This window comes from Cyprinodon tularosa, unplaced genomic scaffold, assembly GCF_016077235.1.
Source record: "Cyprinodon tularosa strain WSP-4 unplaced genomic scaffold, ASM1607723v1 ctg290, whole genome shotgun sequence".
NCBI classification, from domain to species: domain Eukaryota; kingdom Metazoa; phylum Chordata; class Actinopteri; order Cyprinodontiformes; family Cyprinodontidae; genus Cyprinodon; species Cyprinodon tularosa.
Genome location: NW_024038997.1, coordinates 54448 through 72846, shown reverse-complemented (window position 1 = coordinate 72846; position 18399 = coordinate 54448). Strand labels below are relative to the sequence as shown.

Genomic DNA, 18399 nt, shown 5'->3' with positions numbered 1-18399 from the left:
GTATTAACTGTGAGCCACAACCGTTAAAATAAACAGAAATGCACATTTGGTAGTTAATAAGCCTGTAGTTAATACTTCTATAAAACAGAGGATGCTCTTTTAGGTAAAAATTCAGAGAATAATAAACTTTGTAATTGCTGCTGAGCTGCAGATGAAGTTTGATGTATTTAATTTCTATTCCTTAGGTTTATTCGTCCTTTTGATGCCCAATAAACACAAAAGTTTCGGTCAAGATCTGTCGTATTTGTGCATCTTTCAAATGCGAACCTTGGATTTTTGGTGATGGAAATATATAGCGTCCACAAGCATTGAGTGAATGAATCAAATTGAGATGCCTGTGAATCAGTCTGTAGCCATACCTTTGAAGTATTTATAACCCATGATGCTCCAACATCAAACACAGTCACAAGGCTGTTCCTAAAACCATTACCTTGAAATATTTGTATGAAAGATAAACTGTATTTTGTTGAATGGGCATTTGGCTCACAACAAGAATTACTAGGATTGATTTTATATGACTCTTTTAGGTATAAAATAAGCTACACATCCTTCCAGAATCAGAATCAACTTCATTAGCCAAGTTGGGGAACAAACAAGGAATTTGACCTTGGTTTCCACTGCTCACATGGTAATGCTATTAGTTTGTTTGCATGTCATAGTAGTGCAGCCTGTTTGTTAGTGTCCCAGCAGAGTAGCTGACTTCTCTAGCTGTAAGGTGTTTATTGTGTTCATACCTACGGTGTGACTAAGGCCAGGGATCTTTCTAAATGGAGTTTGCATAATCCAGCTTCTCTTCTCTGTAAAGCGGTCTGTATAAACTGGCCTAACGTGTGCATCCATGGTTGTTATCCTTTGTGTGTCTGTCTCCATGTGATTGATTGATTGTTGGAGCCTGTCAGGGGTGTATCTAACCAATGAAACCTGCTTGATTTGGCTGAATTGATGTTTGTTTTTTATTATCCCAAATCATTAACTTTTTATGAGAATCGAAATCAATGGATATTGGATGTAAAATGGAATTTCTCAGATGCAAATAGGATGAAATTCAAGGGAAAATTTGGGCTGGATAACTTCTGTTTTGTCAGCACACAGCAAAAAAGCTAATAGATTGTAGTTTGCATGGATAAAAAGCAGAAGCTAGTGGGATCTAAAGGTACCACTTGGCTAAGAGGTTAATTACAAACTACTGAACTGATTAAGAGTCAACCAGTTTGTTTACATAACATATCCTTGCTGCTTAATTCCTTTTGAAAAAAAGATAAACAGTTTTCAGTCATGCTAAGTCTGCATCTAGTTTGGATAGTTAAATTATACACCTTTGGCCATTCATTTCGGCATCTTGATTTTATTGTTTCCCCATCTCTTTGTCATGTTTCTGAAGTGGCAGTGAAATGACATAATCTTTGCGTTTGACATCTGATTCTTAAATGAAAACACTGTCGTAAATACTGTGATGGACCTGATTTGTATTCAAGGCGATGCTACACTCAGATCTCTGTTTCTCTATGACCAATCTATTTCCTAAGCCAACTTCAGCTTATAAAGACTGCCCAAGCACACGTGTACTAAAGACACCATCTACAAATATAGGTTCATTTTGAAAACACAATGCATTCCCTTTGAAATATAGCAGAGTGCATTCGATAAAACTGGAAGTCCCCTACCTAACTAGCAGCATCAATTAGAGGAGCATACAAAGCTAAAAAGAACTGAATCAGATTTACAAACTTCTGATAAGCGAGACAGGATAAATACAACCTTTCTCCATAGTGGTAGCAGATTCATTCTAATGCATGTGCATTAGAAATTTCTACTGCAAATTGAGAAGGAAGATCTATATATGTAGCTGATAAGGACTAACCAAAAGAATAAAGTCAACAAACTACTGAATTGAAGCAAAAGTTGTGTTGTGTTATTAAAAACAGCACTTGCCAGAACCCAAGCAAAGTTTCCTTTATTTATTAACTTGGTTTGCAACCACTTTCTACAACATTACTTATTTCTTTTTTTATAGATGTGGACTTTTGAGGTACTTGACTCCCCTTTGCAGACTAGGCTAAAAGTTAGCCTACAAGATATAAATTACCTTAACCTCAACCTCAGAGTTCAAGCACAACTGTCCTCTAAGGACATCAACTATGTGCATAATATTAAAGAAGTCAACAAAGAGATTTAATGGCAAGGACACCTTGCTCTAAATGAACCATGGACTCAAGGATTAGGAGTATTTCCTTGCCTTGAGCAAAGTAAGAGGCATATTAAGGAGAGAAGGGGAGATAAAAAAAAGGAGATCCTTTATCAACAAGCAGCAAAACAGAGGATGGATTCTGTAGTATTAAGAGGGATGAGTAAATAATATATAACAAATACAGCAGGGTGTTTTGAGGTTCTTCCACAGCATGTGCCTTTAAGGCTTCAATAATGAAAAGAAAGGTAAGAAACTGTCAGAAATGTAAGGGGTGGGTGGCAGAGATTAAATGGACTAAACAGGAAAAGGTGCTGCAGAAAGAGCTACTGTTGCAGAAGCTTCCCCAAAATAGAGCTCACGTGGACAGAGGCGTGAATTTAGAAAATCCAGGCCAATCAAACTTTCTCTAAAGATGGCAAAAAGAAGAGAGACCATATCAAGTTCCCACTCTGTTCTAATGCAAGAATGTATTGAACTCCAGTTGCAGGCATATTCCTGTCAATAATTTCCAAGGCAATGAAGCCCTTTGGGCAAGCTATTAAAACTATAAAGCAAAGCAGGTACTGTGTTGCCATTTTTACTTATCAATATTTCCTTTAAATGCGTGACATTTAACTGTTTCTATGTAGAAGTCTTAGTAATAAATCATACAGCAACTGAAAAAAATATATCTAAAAAAATATACCCATCTTTTGATCTACAAACAAAGCAGAAACTCCAACACACTGATTATTTATGACACAGGGCACAGTCTTATCCGTCACAGTCAGTTTCCCAGAGAGAGAGAAAAAAAAAAAGAGAAAAACAGAAATATAGATTTTCATAAATGTTATCGAATTTTACCACTGCCATATTTTCTCTGTTGTTGCCTTTTTCCCCAATTATCAGTTAAAAGCCAAGTTTTAGTATCAAGGACAGACAGCCTGAGTAAAAATGTAAAATAATCATGATTTCAGTGAGGAGAAACAAATCCAAACCAACATGGTCCTATGTGAAAATATAATTCTAATCCTCATTAAATCCTTAATTAAATGCAAATAACCACATTTAATGATAAACTTAAATCACGCTCAATAGCCACATGCCTTATATTCACACCTAACGTGATTGGAGCAGCAAAAAAGCGCCTGCTGCTTCATTTTTGATGCTTTTATATTAAAGGCATTTTGGAGCATTTTCACAAATTTTTAAAAGATCTGCCCTCTCTACTTTATAAAAATTGCACATGCACAACCCTGTACCCGCTGCAGAGAGGAAACGCCTATTAAAGGCCAAGTCCAGTCAGCAAGGAATGATCAATATATCATTATCTATAACTAATACTAATACGTTTACGGTGATTTAATGAATTTAGCATTAGTGTTCTTTGAAAAATGGATGTCTCCAGTAAGCACAGCTAAATAAAAACTACTTTTAATTAAAAACACAGATCATTTATTGAACAGCATGTAATCATTTCATTTTCATAGTACTTTCAGAAGTTTGAATTCTGAACACGACTGAAATTTTTCTTTAAACAAGTGCAAGAGCATGGACAAACCCATTTCTCATCTTGCACGCTCTGTTTAAAAGTTGCTGTTCTCATAGCTCATACAAACTTACTGTGCCTTCATTTCCTTTAATTCAGGTGCAATTTTGAGAAATCATTATTGCCCAAAGTTACTTGTAGTACAAGGAGATCTTTCCAAAAAAGTTAAACAAACGATTTGGACTATGTAACAATCTGGACTTTGTTTCCAGGGCTGAAGATGGTTCGCATCCAATCAAGGAAGCTTTTTCAATTCAAAACGTCAGAAATATCGTTGAGTTCAAGGCTTTATACAGTAGCCCAACAAAGCCTTGTTTTTGACATTTTGAATAAAAAAAAAAAGCTTCCTGGATGGGAAGAGGGGATTAGTTCTAGTTACATCAGCGGCACTTGATCACAACCAGCAAATGTCTGACTAGCTGGTCAGTTTTCACCACTTCAAGAATGGGTTTACTTTTTTAACATCTCCAGTACCAACATTTTCAAGGAAAGTTACTATATATTTATTTAGGTCTTTACATTCATGCTTCTTTTCTCTGAAGTTATAATGTGTATGATGATTTAGATATAAATGTTACAAATAACAAACAAACAAACAAACAGAAGACCTGCAACAGGGCAAATCAGTTTCATGTACTGCCCAGTGATCCTGTCCTTATTGGTGCTCCAGCCATACAGAGTTGTATACATAGATCACACTTTTGGCTTCATTGGTCCATAAACAGGGCAGTTAAGACACTCTTATTAGCTACTGAACCCATTTAGTTGTCCTTTCATTGGCCTTTTCATTTATTATTAAAGCAGGATCAAGGGATTTGTTGTTTATTGATGAATAGTTACAGTTATTGTTTGTTTAACAGAAGAGCTCAATATTTATTTCAAGGTAATTTCATTCATCTCTTCATTTACTTAACTGTTTCTTTGCTCAGTGCTGAAATCCTGATTTCTTTTAAAAGTCAAACACCTACTTGTTTATAACTGCCTTTGACTGTTAAAGGGAAACTAAGTTTATTAGTTTGTGGTCCAACTGTTTGAGTTTTTCTACTACCTGCTTTTATTATATTTTACTTGCATTTATTCTTTTTTTATTTACCTTCTATTTTATTGTCTCATTCATGTAAAGTACTTTGAATTGTCTTTGTACTAAACTGTGCTATATAAATAAACTTGCCTTGCTCTACATTTCAGGGAATTAAATTAAGAGCAATATCTGTCTAGTTAAAGTAAATGTTATCTTAATGTTATTTTAATTTCCTTGTTTTATTTTATTACTATTTCAATGATACTATAAGTTCAAGTGTTTATTATTTTTATTTACAACAGAATAAAACAGTATGCTTAAATAAATAAATGGTAAGAAAATAATTGTTCTGATAAGAATTCAAGGGAAATATTATTTGTTATGGAATTTCAGATGTAAAAGGCAAATTAACGCATAAAGGTACAAAAAACAGAAACAAATATATTAAAAGTTAGATAAGACAGCAGCAAAGAAAAATACACCTAAAGAGACCCCATTGTGCAGTTATTAAAGAATGGGTTTTAAATAAAAAATGTCGTATATACCATTGTCATACATAACGAGCCAAAATGCATGTATACCAAAGTCCTGTTAAAATGGATCTAGTCCCATCACTAGCAATCAATCACAACACCCTTTTTTCAACAACAACACCAGAATATTAATGCCCTAAATGCCCAAAGCTCCCACAGGCTTATATGCACTTATGCCTGGAGATGGGAGTGGAAGAGTTGTCTTGAAACATCCTGCTGTCTCTGGTGTATCAGACACATCGATCATCAGAGGACTTTATTTGCACAAGTCGATAGAGTCATGCATGACTAAATACTGATTAGGTTTGTCTTTGCTAAGAGGAGAACCAATTACTGAGTCACCAGCAGATATTTTGGACGCAATGCCCAGCATGATGTCTTTAACAACTCTTCTTATTTATACGAAAAGGGAGGAATAAAGCTGTCCTCATTCGATCTAAAAAGGCAATCTGTGTAAGCATCTAGGTTTTATTTGTAGATCTCAAAGGACTGGGAGACGACGGCAAGGCTCAATAAGTCAGAGATGTGTTTAAGTTAAGGGCAAGGCCGTTTAAAGATTTAAAGGAGAGCTGTAGGATTTTAAAATCAATGCAAAATCTAACATGGAGATGGCAGAAGGAGAGAAGTGAGAGGGCAATGCGATCATATCCCTTGGTCTCAGGAAGAAGTCAAGCAGCTGCTGAACCTTTTAAATATATAAGTAACTAAATAAAAAAAATTGGAAGAAGATGCTATTTAATATGTTGGAGCATTAAAACTAATGTAAGTGTCAAAAATTCATCAGGTTCTAATTCTGAAATATCAGCAAAGTTAAGAAATATTGATAGAGCTCTTCAGGATTTAGACAAGCTGGAAAAATTGTTTTGAAGCTAAATTAGGGTATTTAGCAAATAATCTGTTTAATCTGCAGACTAAGGGAGGTTAAAAATCAGCTTTGCAGCAGAGTGATAAAGTGGTTTGCACTGTTGTGCAAGAAAGTCCAGGGTTCTGTGTGTAGTTTGCATATTCTACCACTGTCTTTGTATATTTCCTCGGGGTGCCACAGTTTCTGCTACCACTACAGACATGCTGGTCAGATCAGCCATTAATGACAGTTTGCTCAGTCGCAGCAGCTCAGGCTAATCCTTCCTCTGATTTGCAAAAATTTTGTTGTATCTACCCTGTATGTATGATCACAAATAAAGCTTCATATCTTCATCTCGGTTTTTCTTTGAGAGAGTAAAAGCAGCTTTAACTGTGATATAATTGCATTGGTATCAACACATTTCTCTAAAATATATATTCTAATAAAATATGGACAAGAAGCCAACATTTGGAAATATTTAAACACCAAATTGTTAACATCCACCTTGTTTTAAGTAATCCTTGCCTTTTTGCATAACCAAGTGGAAAAGCAAACAACCAAGAAACTGTAAGGCCAAAGCTAAAACCCTATAGTTTCTGAAAATATTAATGAAAATAGTGTGGCTAAAACACAGCCTAAACTGCATCAGTTCAAAGATTACCTAATTTTTTTTTATTCTCAAAAATAATAGGGCTTTTTCTTTTAATACCAGGTGAGTGTTATTAAATTAAATTTATTCTACATTACATCAATCATAAATGCTGAAAATTTCAGAACTCTAGGAATAACAGTGTCAGAGTTATGGGACTTTTAACTTTTGGTGTCATCAGCATCTCCAAACCTCTCCTAATATCCCAAATTACTCCAACTTGTGCTAATTGCTTTCACACAACAATTACACCCATAAAATCCCATTGAAGCATTTTGATGACCACAACATTTTTTTGAAGCATATATGTTTCTCTGTTTCTAACAGATTAATCTGATGATCTAACCGTGTGTAATGATTCAGTCTCTGCTGCGCCCATGTACTGTTAGGAAAGGCAATATATCAGGTCTGCATTATTCAAATTAGCCATGCTTACCCTTGTTTAAAACCATTGGCTACAAAGCAACACATTGCATACGGCCTTAACCAATAGCAGCCAGACTTTTATTTGGCATAATATGAATGGAGTCTGTGCGTAATGGTGTGTTCAGACCGGGTGCGTTGGACGCGGTTCACCGCTCTGCATTTCAGATGCACAGTGTTTGCACCCTTGACCGCATCATCAAAAAGGAGCTTCAACTGCGTGAAGTTGACACCCCACCAATGTGAAAAAAACTCAGCACTGCACTTCATTAGTGCACAAACGGAATATAAACAATTTAAGACAAAGATAACCTGCAAAAAATGGAAATCTAAATAAGTAATTTTTGCTCAAATTAAGTGCATTTTTTTCTTGAATTGAGGAGGTAAGTGAGACACTTTGCCAATGGAACAAGACAATTTACATTTAAAATAAGACAAAAACAATTGCTTTGTCTTATTTCAAGTGTATATTATCTAATTATCTTATGTTAGGAGTAAAGATACTTATTCCACTGGCAGATCCCCTTATTTACCTGCTCAAATTAAGGGTAAATACACTTAATTTAAGACTTTTTTTAACTTATTTCTAGATGTTTTTTTGCAGTGTATGAAGCAGAAGCTTTATTTTAAAAATTATAATTTTAAATGCTGATTTATTTTCTATTTATTGTGCATTGGTGATTGTTGAACTTGGTGGTTGAATTGTGGAGAATTTATTCCTTCTAAAGATGCATAACATGTCTTTATTGGTAAAATGTTAACCATGGTTTTTTTCATGCGTAATGCTGTGTTCATTGAAAATACACACAACAGGTCAGCGGCGGGCCGGTGGATTTTAAGAGGTTAAAACTGTAAAAAAACAAGAATTAAAAAACCCCTAAAATCTGCATGAAGTTATTACATAAAAACTTACTGCTGAATAAAGCCCAGAGGTCCAGTCTGGATAGTTTCCAGGATGTGGTAGGACTAAATCGTAGTGAAATTGAACTCTAATTATCGAGGGTAATGAGTTACAACTGGGTCAACAGGCAGTTGACCCAGTAAGAAGAACAAGACTGAAGCTGGAGCAGGATTCTCATTATATTTTTAGGAATAAAATGGAAGCTCTTGGAAGCTCAACACAGAAAGACGAAAAGGAGGAGGGGCTTGGGACTTCTTTGTTTCTATGTACACATTTGGTTTGACTTCAATCTATCAAAAACACACAACAGCACTGATGTGTCTCATATCAGTCAGACTTAGACGTATTTAATCTCCACAAAGACAGTTCCCAGATAAATGCTTTTACCTCTCAGATGCTGCTGTTGAGCATCACCCTAGAAAACAACCTAAAAACCACGAAAAACTTTATTTCAGCTGGTAGAATTGGGATGGATATAAGGCACTTCTTATGACTAGAAGAGAAACGATACTATCTGAGGAATATCTATCAGCCTCCTTTCTGACGCTTTAATCTATGACTTCCTACCTGCCTCTCTGCATTCAGTATCTTGGCTTTCCAATCATCTAAGAGCTCTTTCTTACCTGACTGAAACCTCCTTGGCTCAAAGCCATGTGGCTTTGAATCTTCCAGACAGGAATAGAGAACAGAGCAGCAATATTTCAAGATGTGTGGGAGCCCTGAACGCCCACAGAGCTAAAGCTTCATAGCTTTCTCGATCGAACGAGATGGCACAGGGCTGCTGGATGCACACTTTCTTTTTCTTTTTTTACCATGTTGCAAGACAGATGCAAAAAGATAAAAGAGCAATCGGGAAGGAGAAGAAAACAATTTTTTTTTACTCCCACCTGCACCACCAAGATGACCATGCCTATGGTTCCCAGTAGAAGCTTGTTGTCATCCAGCCATTCCTCCACTTTCTCAAAGCAGCCCTGTATTGCAAAACAAAACAGAAACTTATATATATATATATATATATATATATATATATATATATATATATATATATATATATATATATATATATATACATATATATTCTGATGGATAAATATCAGATTAGGCAAAGTTACACATAAACTCAGTGTAGGATTGTGGGAGAAAATCTGAGCAGATGTAAGGCAATTAATGCATTCTTTAACACAGATTGGGTCACTAAGTGTCAGAAGATGATTTTGAGAATCATAATGATGCAACCTGGAAGGTGTATGGAGGGCTAAATAGGGTGGTATTAAATAAATGTATCATGAAAAAGCCTCAGCACTGTTATTTCAGTAGAACCAGGCTGAAAATGTTTGGGAACCCCTAATATAGCAATTTTCTTCTGCTGTAGTCTCAATCAGAAGTCCCTCACTGTGAGGTGAGGGATTTAACTTTGGTTTCAATGGTAAGGAGATGCTCCTTCTTGAGTGGGGATCTGGAAGCAGAAAATGGAACCAAAGGAAATAATCAGGCAGCTGTTTCCTCTGGGCAGGATTACACACAAGCTTTCAGGGATGAGCTTTCCCACTGGACCACCTCATTGTCTGCCTATTCTCAGTTTGGCAGTTACATTACAGCTTTTAATCCTTTACCCTGGACCTGCTAACAAACCACATGCCAGACCAAGTAGGAAATTAGAGATGTAATGGGTTGAGGACGTTGTGCTGCGACAGCAGTTGTGAAACAGAAAAACGGCCCATAATGACAGGAATTCTGCAGTAAAAGTAAAACGGGTTTGAATGGACACAATCTGTAATGCAATCAATGAGCTTGTGGAACAAATATGCAGTAAATGTTGGATTTGATGTTGCATGTGTATCAGGTTGCATGACAGATACTTAAAACGAGATAAAGAGCTTAACAGCTTACAATGCAAAAGCATAACACTTTAAATGATTTCCAAAATTTGTCAGGCTCTTTTTGTGCTCTCTGGAATAGCTTTTTCATCATTTTGTGGTCACTTTCTGTGCAGATGTTGCTCATTTTATCTTCCGTGCCCTCCTTGGATTCTTCTCTGAGCATATTGTTTGTGTGCTTTTTGTCCATTTTTGCATTCCTTTGTCAGTAGTATTTTTCCCCCTCCTTTTGTAGCTGCATTTGCTGTGTGCATCTTTGTTCTCTGAACAATGGGACAAGAATTGCACTTATTCATGCACATCTCATACATCAAAACACCATTGAAAGGTAATCTATTTTAGTAACTCAACTGAAAAGGAAAACTCATAAACTGTACAGAATGATTGGACACACGAGGACATCTTCATAGTATTTAATATTAGTAAGCGTTGTTTTAATGCAAATATGTTCTGTTGAGGCCTACACAACCAGCTGCCGAGGTCACTGACACCTTCTACAAAGACGAAAAGTGACAAAAGGGTGCTAAATGTTTACAGTTCTCGATCCAAGCATATTATTAATGGTCAGCTTGGTGAAAGAGAAAAGAAAATTGTAACCAAGATATACAAAAAGAGCAGTTGGTAGGTAAACAAAGCACAACTTAGAGTCAGTCAGAATTTCTAAAACATTGCATATACAATAGATGTATCCAATGCATGGACTAAAGCTGTCATATTCTTCACCTCTTATTTCTTTTAAGCTGCTTCTGAAGCAGAGATATGAGGAAGATAATTTATACTTGTCTGGAAAAGAGAGACTGCTCACTGGTCCAAATCTGGCCAGAAATTACCCCTTTAGAAGAATCCAAGTTGCTTGCAGTCCAGTGTGAAGTTTTCACGGTCAGTGATTATTGGAGGAGCCATGTTATCTGCTGGTGTTGGTCCACTGGGTTTTATCAGATCCAAAGTCAGAGAGGAAACCTCAATGCAGAGCACTTTGTGCTTTTTTCTGCTGACAAGCTTTGTGGAAATGCTGATTTCCTTTTCTAGCAGGGCTTGGCCAAAAGTACCTGGCTTTAATCTCCACAGTAACTTCACTAAACTAGTCTGATCAGAAAGCTTAAAGAAATGCAATTTCAGTCTTCTATGTAAGGTACTGTTACGTGGTTGATTGACAGTAAGGTCTATTCTATTCTATTTTGATGTAAACCCATAGAGAATCTGCAGGCTTTGGTCAGGAGAGGATTACAGACATCAGAATGATGAAACCCTGAGTTAAATCCGAGTTAAAAACTCATATATTTAAAGTTGACCTTGATTGTTAAATATACTATACGCTGAAAGATATAATTTTTGTCTGTAGTCCAACTTTACTTTCTTTTATTAGATAAATCCAGAGTACTTTGGGGTTTTTTTCTATCAAAGAAATCTCCAATATAATAGATTTTCCCTACCTTGGAGCTCTCCGTTAAAGCAGCCTGTGCTTCCCGAACACCTCATCTATGCCATCTGGCATTGTGCCATTATTTCATGCAAAAGGAGCCCAGACAAGTACTGAGAGCATATTTTGCTCATACAGTAAAGTTGGGTTTCATTCCCCAGAAAATAATCAAATAAACAGAGATGTAATTCAAATGTATCATTCGGTATTTAATTCATTTATGTAAAAATGTGTTGAACCTTTTACTGAAATGAACAAACATGTAGTTGATATTGTTATAAAGTAGTGCAGGCTTGCCTTTACGTCACTGGGAACTCACCCCGTTCCAGAACATGTTGGTGGAGTTACGGCCACAGTTTTGGTAATGCTCTTGGCAGCAGCGGTCAGGAACCACTTTCTCCCTCAGGGCGTCGTGCCAGTCTGTGTACGCTATAACACCGCAGCACTTCCACTGTGATTGACACATTCAATTCAAAACAAACATAGTTAACACAATCCAAAGAGACCTGGGATAAACTTGGTGGTAAAACACATTTTTATTGGTTTGTTGGTCATAAATAATGGAAAGGAGACTGCTTCACCAGCCAGTTTAGAATTTTTTCAAATATTATATTAATGGTACAGCTACAAGTCTGAAAATGCATTAGCTGGAATATTTCAGAATAACTTTGAATTTAGGCGTTTAAACATTGATGTTAATGTTTCCAGTCCTTTTGTAATGTGCCGACCTCTGCCTGGATGATGTTCCATGCGTTTCGAAGGCCTATGTTGTTTTCTGAGTTGTAAAGGGCCAGCCCATCCTTCAGGTCCTGCTTAGCATTCTCCCTCACCTGCAGATAAAAAGAAAACATTAGCCTTTCGGCAGAGTGTTCGTCTCAGCGAGGGCAGTCATTTGAGCACCGGCTTTCCACAGAGTCTTTATGTGGTGTTCAGATTCAAGAAGGCAGTGTTAGCTTGAGTGTTTGCAGCTCTGCATCCACATCTCTTACTCTTTTCAAATCATCTTCCTTTTAATATAGATGTAAACAATTCTGCTATTACCCATGTTGTGCAGCGAGTGCTTTTAGAGGATGTCGAGCAACTGCAAGAAAATTGTTTTTTTTTTCATGACAAATAAGTGTTTTTACGAAAAGTACCAAGCACATTAATGGTGAAATGCAAAAAAAAAACCTTTGCAACAACTGTACAATGGCAATAAAACAAAAGCAAATTAAACGGAATTTCGGTAAGCACCTAATGCTTCTTTAATTGTGTTTAAATAGATGAGACTATATTTTCAAAAAGTATAGGGTTTACAGATTTCAGATTTCAGGAAGGATTATTCTTTGATACTCTAAAACAGCAGAGTGTAAATTTGAAAGAAATCATTAAAACTGCTGCATCTGAAATCCGCCACAGTAAGATCAGCTGTTAAACATTTGATTTAAATACTTTATTTCATGTTTGCTCTCCTTCTGCTATTATTATTTTTTTTTTCAGCACTGCAATGTCATGCTCTAGGATTAAGTTTGAAATAAATATAATTCATAGGTAGAAGTCAGTAAGCACATTTTGATGACATTAACCTGACTCCATTGACCCTAGCTCTGTACTGCTGCATTTTAGAGGAAACCGAAGTTCTGTAAAAATCTGTCAGTAATCTCTATAACACGAAATGCTGCCTGCATTTTCTATTACTAACTTAGTGCAGTGACTGTCAGTGATGGAGAAGAACACAGGAAGCAGTGCTCAGGAAATACATCGACGTGAGGCAGTGTGATCCCTGGAGATAAAATGTAACAAGGCCTGTTTCCTTCTGTGTCCATATGCCAAACTCAGACTCATCTATTAGATTGCCAGATAGAGATGCATGAACTGTCCCTCCAGAGAACATGTCTCAGCTGCTGTAGAGTCCAGGGGCAGCTTGTTTTACACCACTGCATCCGACACATTCAGCTTGTTGATGTTGAGTCATGGATGCAGTTGCTCAGCCATGGGAACCTATTCCATTAAGCTCTCTCTGCACTGTTTTTATGCTAATCTACAGTAAATCTACAGATTGGAAATCAGCAGCTACTGACTGCAATAAGGTTGGAGATATCAGTGCATTTTCTTCTCAGCTTTAATGACCCTACTATTTCGAGTTGCTGTCTTGCATGATTTTACAATAGAAATCAGGTAATCTGCAGCTTTTAGATGCTCACAAGAACGAGGACTGTAGTTTTTATTTTCTATCTTTCAGGCAACTGACAACTATTTTTTTGGTAACTACTCCTATTCTATTAGTTTTACCATTGCTGTTTTCTTTTCTGCCTATTTCATGCTTCATATGTGTTTATTTGTTTTGTGTAAAGCACTTTAGTCACCTGGATGTGTAAAGCTCTCTATAGAACGTTCCATTGATGGCATCCTTATGGTACTAAGATGGAATTAACTGAGCTCAAGAGAGCGACCCCTTCTAGTTGCTGGATTTTCAACAGCTATATTCATGAAATTGACAGGAACACCTGAATTTGATGAATGTCAGAATAGCTTTGCTAAGGCGGTGTATTTCAGTAAAAAAAGGTTCAATGTCTTGAAACAATTCCAAACATCTCAGCAATTCTACTTGAAGATTAGAGGCTGGGTTTGCATGGTTGATAGTGTTGTTCCTAGGTTTGAATTGAAGTCGGGCGTCTTTCTGCTTGGAGTTTGCATGACCATACCAAAATGTGACTAAAAGGTAATTTGGTCTGTGCACACTCCCGTTCCTGGCACTGTTGTTTGTCTCTGCATTGGTCTGTAACCAACAAAGAACCCTGCAGGGTGCACCCAAACTCTCACCAAGTAAGTGCTAAAGAAAAGCAACAGCTGCTGCTCCTCCATCCCCAAAAACCCTGCAAGGACAAGCAGGTATAGAACATAGGACGAATGCATGTATACCCTTAGTCCAGTATTAAGCGTGAAATGTTCAAACATTCACTGTACTGTAAGCATTACTATGGTTGAAATGTAATGTTCATTATTTCTGCAAAACTTTTTAGTTCTTTAAAGCCACAGTGGGGTGTTCTAAGAAAATTGTTGACTTAGCTTACAAAATTGGAACAGGCACAGCTTCTAGGTCCCTCTCCCTTTTTCTGTATGACGCTACAGTCCTCCTTGAACAACACCACAATATGCATGCAAGTAGGCGGGGCTAGCAATGATAGCCGATAATAAGCCCTGGCACACTAACTGGTAGGGGTGAAATAACATCTATGTGCTTTACATCGATGCACAGCTGCAGCAAAGGCAGTCTTGAGGTTGAAAAGAGGCAAGAGCTGTGCAGGTAGAGGGGATGTGAGCAGCACAAACAGATTTTCTTCTGTCTGTATTCTTCAAATAATAGTACAGAAGGGTCACTAGGAGATTTTTCTTTGATTATTCATATCTTACTTTACTGTGAGGACATAAAAACTGTTTTAATAAATATATGAAAAAAAAGTTAAAAAACAAAACTAGTTCTTAATAACCACTGAAACTGCTTCAGAGGAAAAAAAAAACAGACTGAAAACCAACTTTTTAAATAATTAGTTTGGCGGGTTTGTCACAAACTTTTTTGTGCCTTTGCAGCTGTGATAATGTGCCTTATTCAATTACTGAAGGCATTCTTCCTCATATTTGCAGGTACAGGTGTCAAGTCTGCATCCAAATTTTCCTGGCATTTAATGTAATCCATTCTTTCCTCCTTAGGTAAAACGTTTTCTTGCCAGTTGCTGCAACAAAAGATCATTCATGCACCTTTTATACATAACAGATGGAGAGGGATTCCATTGCTTTTTTTAAAGCATACCTCTCCTCACTAATTAAATTGTACTAGAATGCAACACATTCATATTCAATAATTCAGTGATTTGAAGGTTTATGTGCAAAATTTCGACCAACATGATGCTGTGCTACATTTTTAAAGAATCTTAAATCTTTTAGTTTAGCAGAGTACAATTCATCCTGAATTTGTCAAATAGGTACGCTTTAAATTTACCTCTTCCAGGAAGAAGCAACTAGGCAAACATCTTTGAGCCTTAAATTGATTTCTAATTGATTTGTTAAACATTTCTCACTTAAGTTACTGGATAAAAATGCTGCTACTTAAATATGCTTGGAACCTTGTATCATAGTATATATACTGTACAATTAAGTTAGATACAATTAATACAGTTAAACTTATAAAGCACTTCATAATAATACTGTTAACAAAAGACTGTGGTGGGCTGTGCAGACCTTCAAGGCCTTCACTTCAGGCCTAAAATCAATCAGAAACATTCACCTACATTCACAACCTAAACTTTAATTTTCTTCTTTCCAACTATATTAATCTATTCTAAACAATCCATTCTCTTAATTTTGTAGCATTTCTCTTTGCTGCGCTGTTTATGTGGTTGCTATATTTTTTGTCCAATCAGATTGTAGTTGCTATGTCAATCAAATCTGCCCGGCGCCTTCAGAATCTGCAGTGTTGAATGATTTTTCCTTTACAATATTCATGAGGAACATTTTCTTCGACTAATCAGATTTCAAATTTGTCCCACGGGACCAGCTAGCAGGAACATTACTACATCATTATTTTTCTGTCCTCTGATTGTTCAGTTAGAGCAAAAATATTTACAGCAAGGTTAAGCTGGCGACAATTTGTATTTTAGATGCGCTTTTGCAAAAAGGTTTTCTGTCCTCAATGGCTGATCCTACAGTAAATGGAGAGAGATTTCCTGCAAGAAGACAGAAGGATGGATTTTATTTAAAAATAATCAGCATCCTTGGTGGGTGCAATATATTTTATTTTCATGCTTTATGCGTTATTTTATCTGTTAATCAGATCCGTATTGAATCTGAACAGCTACTGATGATGCAAATGTTGCAGAACTGTGGTTATAAAGTAGTGGATTGTAGTTGTCTTAGCTGGGATATTTGTTTAATTGATCTCTGTATTCACCCTCACAATAATCTTCTTCTCGGCCATAACCAGTGATGGGAGTAACAATGTTGAAAGTTACTAACGCTGTTACCTTTTTATAGTAACAAGTAATCTAAGTAATTACTTTGACTGGGTTTAGAAGTCCATCAGATACCGTTCCCTCCATGTTAAGCAGGGGTAAAGCTTTCTGACAGGGTTTATAGGCCCGTCAAATAGCATTCCACCCGATGCCATTTACATTGAGTTGCAATACATGCAAAACTCTGCAGGTACTTTTCTTTGTCGTCCACTCTATTCAGCTGGCATCTGAAACACACGGGAGAAGGTGGGGGCCGGAAGGTGAGGGTTACGGGGGCGAGAATCGCAAAAGTAATGCAATAGTTACTTTTACTAGTAACTAGTTATCTTTATTGTGGAGTAACTCAGTTAGTAACTCTGTTACTTTTTGGGTAACTAGTAACTATAACTAATTACTTTTTCAAAGTAACGTGCCCAACACTGGTCATAACACATACAATTGGGGGTTTCTGTTTTTAAACGTTGAAAATTAATGTCCAAATGTATATATATATATGTATACCATATATACCATATGCAGTGCCTGCCACTGACCGAAGAGTATGCATAAAACAAATAAAATGCCAAACACATAAAATTAAACAAAATAAAACAGTTATTTATTTCTTTTTTCTTTCATTTAAATGAAATATTTTTTTATTTTATTTTTTCTATTTAACTTCCTTAATAAATTAGCATCTTTCAACAGATTTTATATTTTCTTTAGACCATGTGGAAATCTGGTCATAATTTTCTCCTTTAAAATGATTCCTGCAAAAGACACAACATCACTCTGATCCACTTTGAAAATAGTAATTAAGACTTTCATGTGATGTCTGTGGTTGTGACACTTTGTTTCGCCTAAGCTTCCCCATCCAAAGTACAAGCAAATCATTTTCCTCTTGACTGAACCCCGACAACGTGTTTAGGGTCGTGCCATGTCTGGTGAAGATGAATATCTTACTGGATGTGTTAATGAAACACAGATTCATAGCTGAGCTCTCCTGCTGTTTGCCTTGACTGTGAGGATTTGCTAACTAGAAAGAGCGACCGAGAGCCTCTTCAGAAATGGAGTAATTATGGCTAAAAAAGAAAAATGATTCAGTGCCATATGCTGTTTTCACCAGCATCATCAGTAAAAAAAAATCAAGATGAAAGGAATCCCAGTTTCCTTTATAGTTAATGCACCATTCATGGAAGAGAAAAGATGAATATGTATATTTGTAATACAAGCAAAAAAAGAGGCTGGTCCTGTGTGTCGCCTTTGAACAAAGCAAGTTGCTTTTAGCCATTCTCTGATTTTTTTTGTTCATAAATAAAAACTATTAATCAGTTAGACCACATTACAGGCTGACGCACAAACATTCAGATTAAAAATGAAGAGATAAAGAGCGGCAGTTTTTGTACATAAACCTTACTGTACATTTTATGTCACTTTATCAATGGATTTAGTAGGACAACCTTTCTGCTGTAAATCCTACTCTGTATACACTCTAAACACTGTAAACATGCACATTTATATATTTTTTTTTACAACCATAAACCTCATTGTATTTTTTTCACAATATATTCTTGGAAAAAGTTGGGCGTGCTTCAGAGGCACAGTGGTTTGCACGCACGACCCATGTTTGGAGGTCTTAGTTCGAATCTGACCTGTGGTCCTTTGCTGCATGTCTATCACCCTCTCTCATACCCCCTTTTCTGTCTGAAAAAACAAGCCACTAGCTAGTGCATGAAAAACTAAAAACAATGAGAACTCTTGCAAAAAAGTTCAACATTTTTCAAAAAAGCACCATGGTAACTCTAGAAGAGCTGAAGAGATGTACATCTTATATAGGAGAATCTGTTAACCATACATCTTTAAGTTGTGCACACCAAAAACCTGATGTTTAATCTGAGTGTTAAAAAGAAAGCTATAGCTAAATAGAAGTAATAAGCCACTGTAGTAAATTGGTACTGGTAGGGTAGACAACTGGAATTAGGTGTTTTGGTTATATTAGGCTGTAAAGTCAAGGGCTTCTAAAAAGATTCATCCACCCTGTGGTAAAA

General features: G+C 36.4%; 1 protein-coding gene across 1 annotated transcript in view; it reads right to left on the bottom strand.

Moving 5' to 3' along the window:
• tspan9a (tetraspanin 9a) overlaps positions 1–18399 on the bottom strand; it is a 49057-nt gene that overhangs the window by 6514 nt on the left and 24144 nt on the right. The window contains 3 exon segments of the mRNA XM_038290973.1: positions 8975–9058; positions 11704–11835; positions 12113–12214. Coding sequence (XP_038146901.1) covers positions 8975–9058; positions 11704–11835; positions 12113–12214 — 318 coding nt within the window.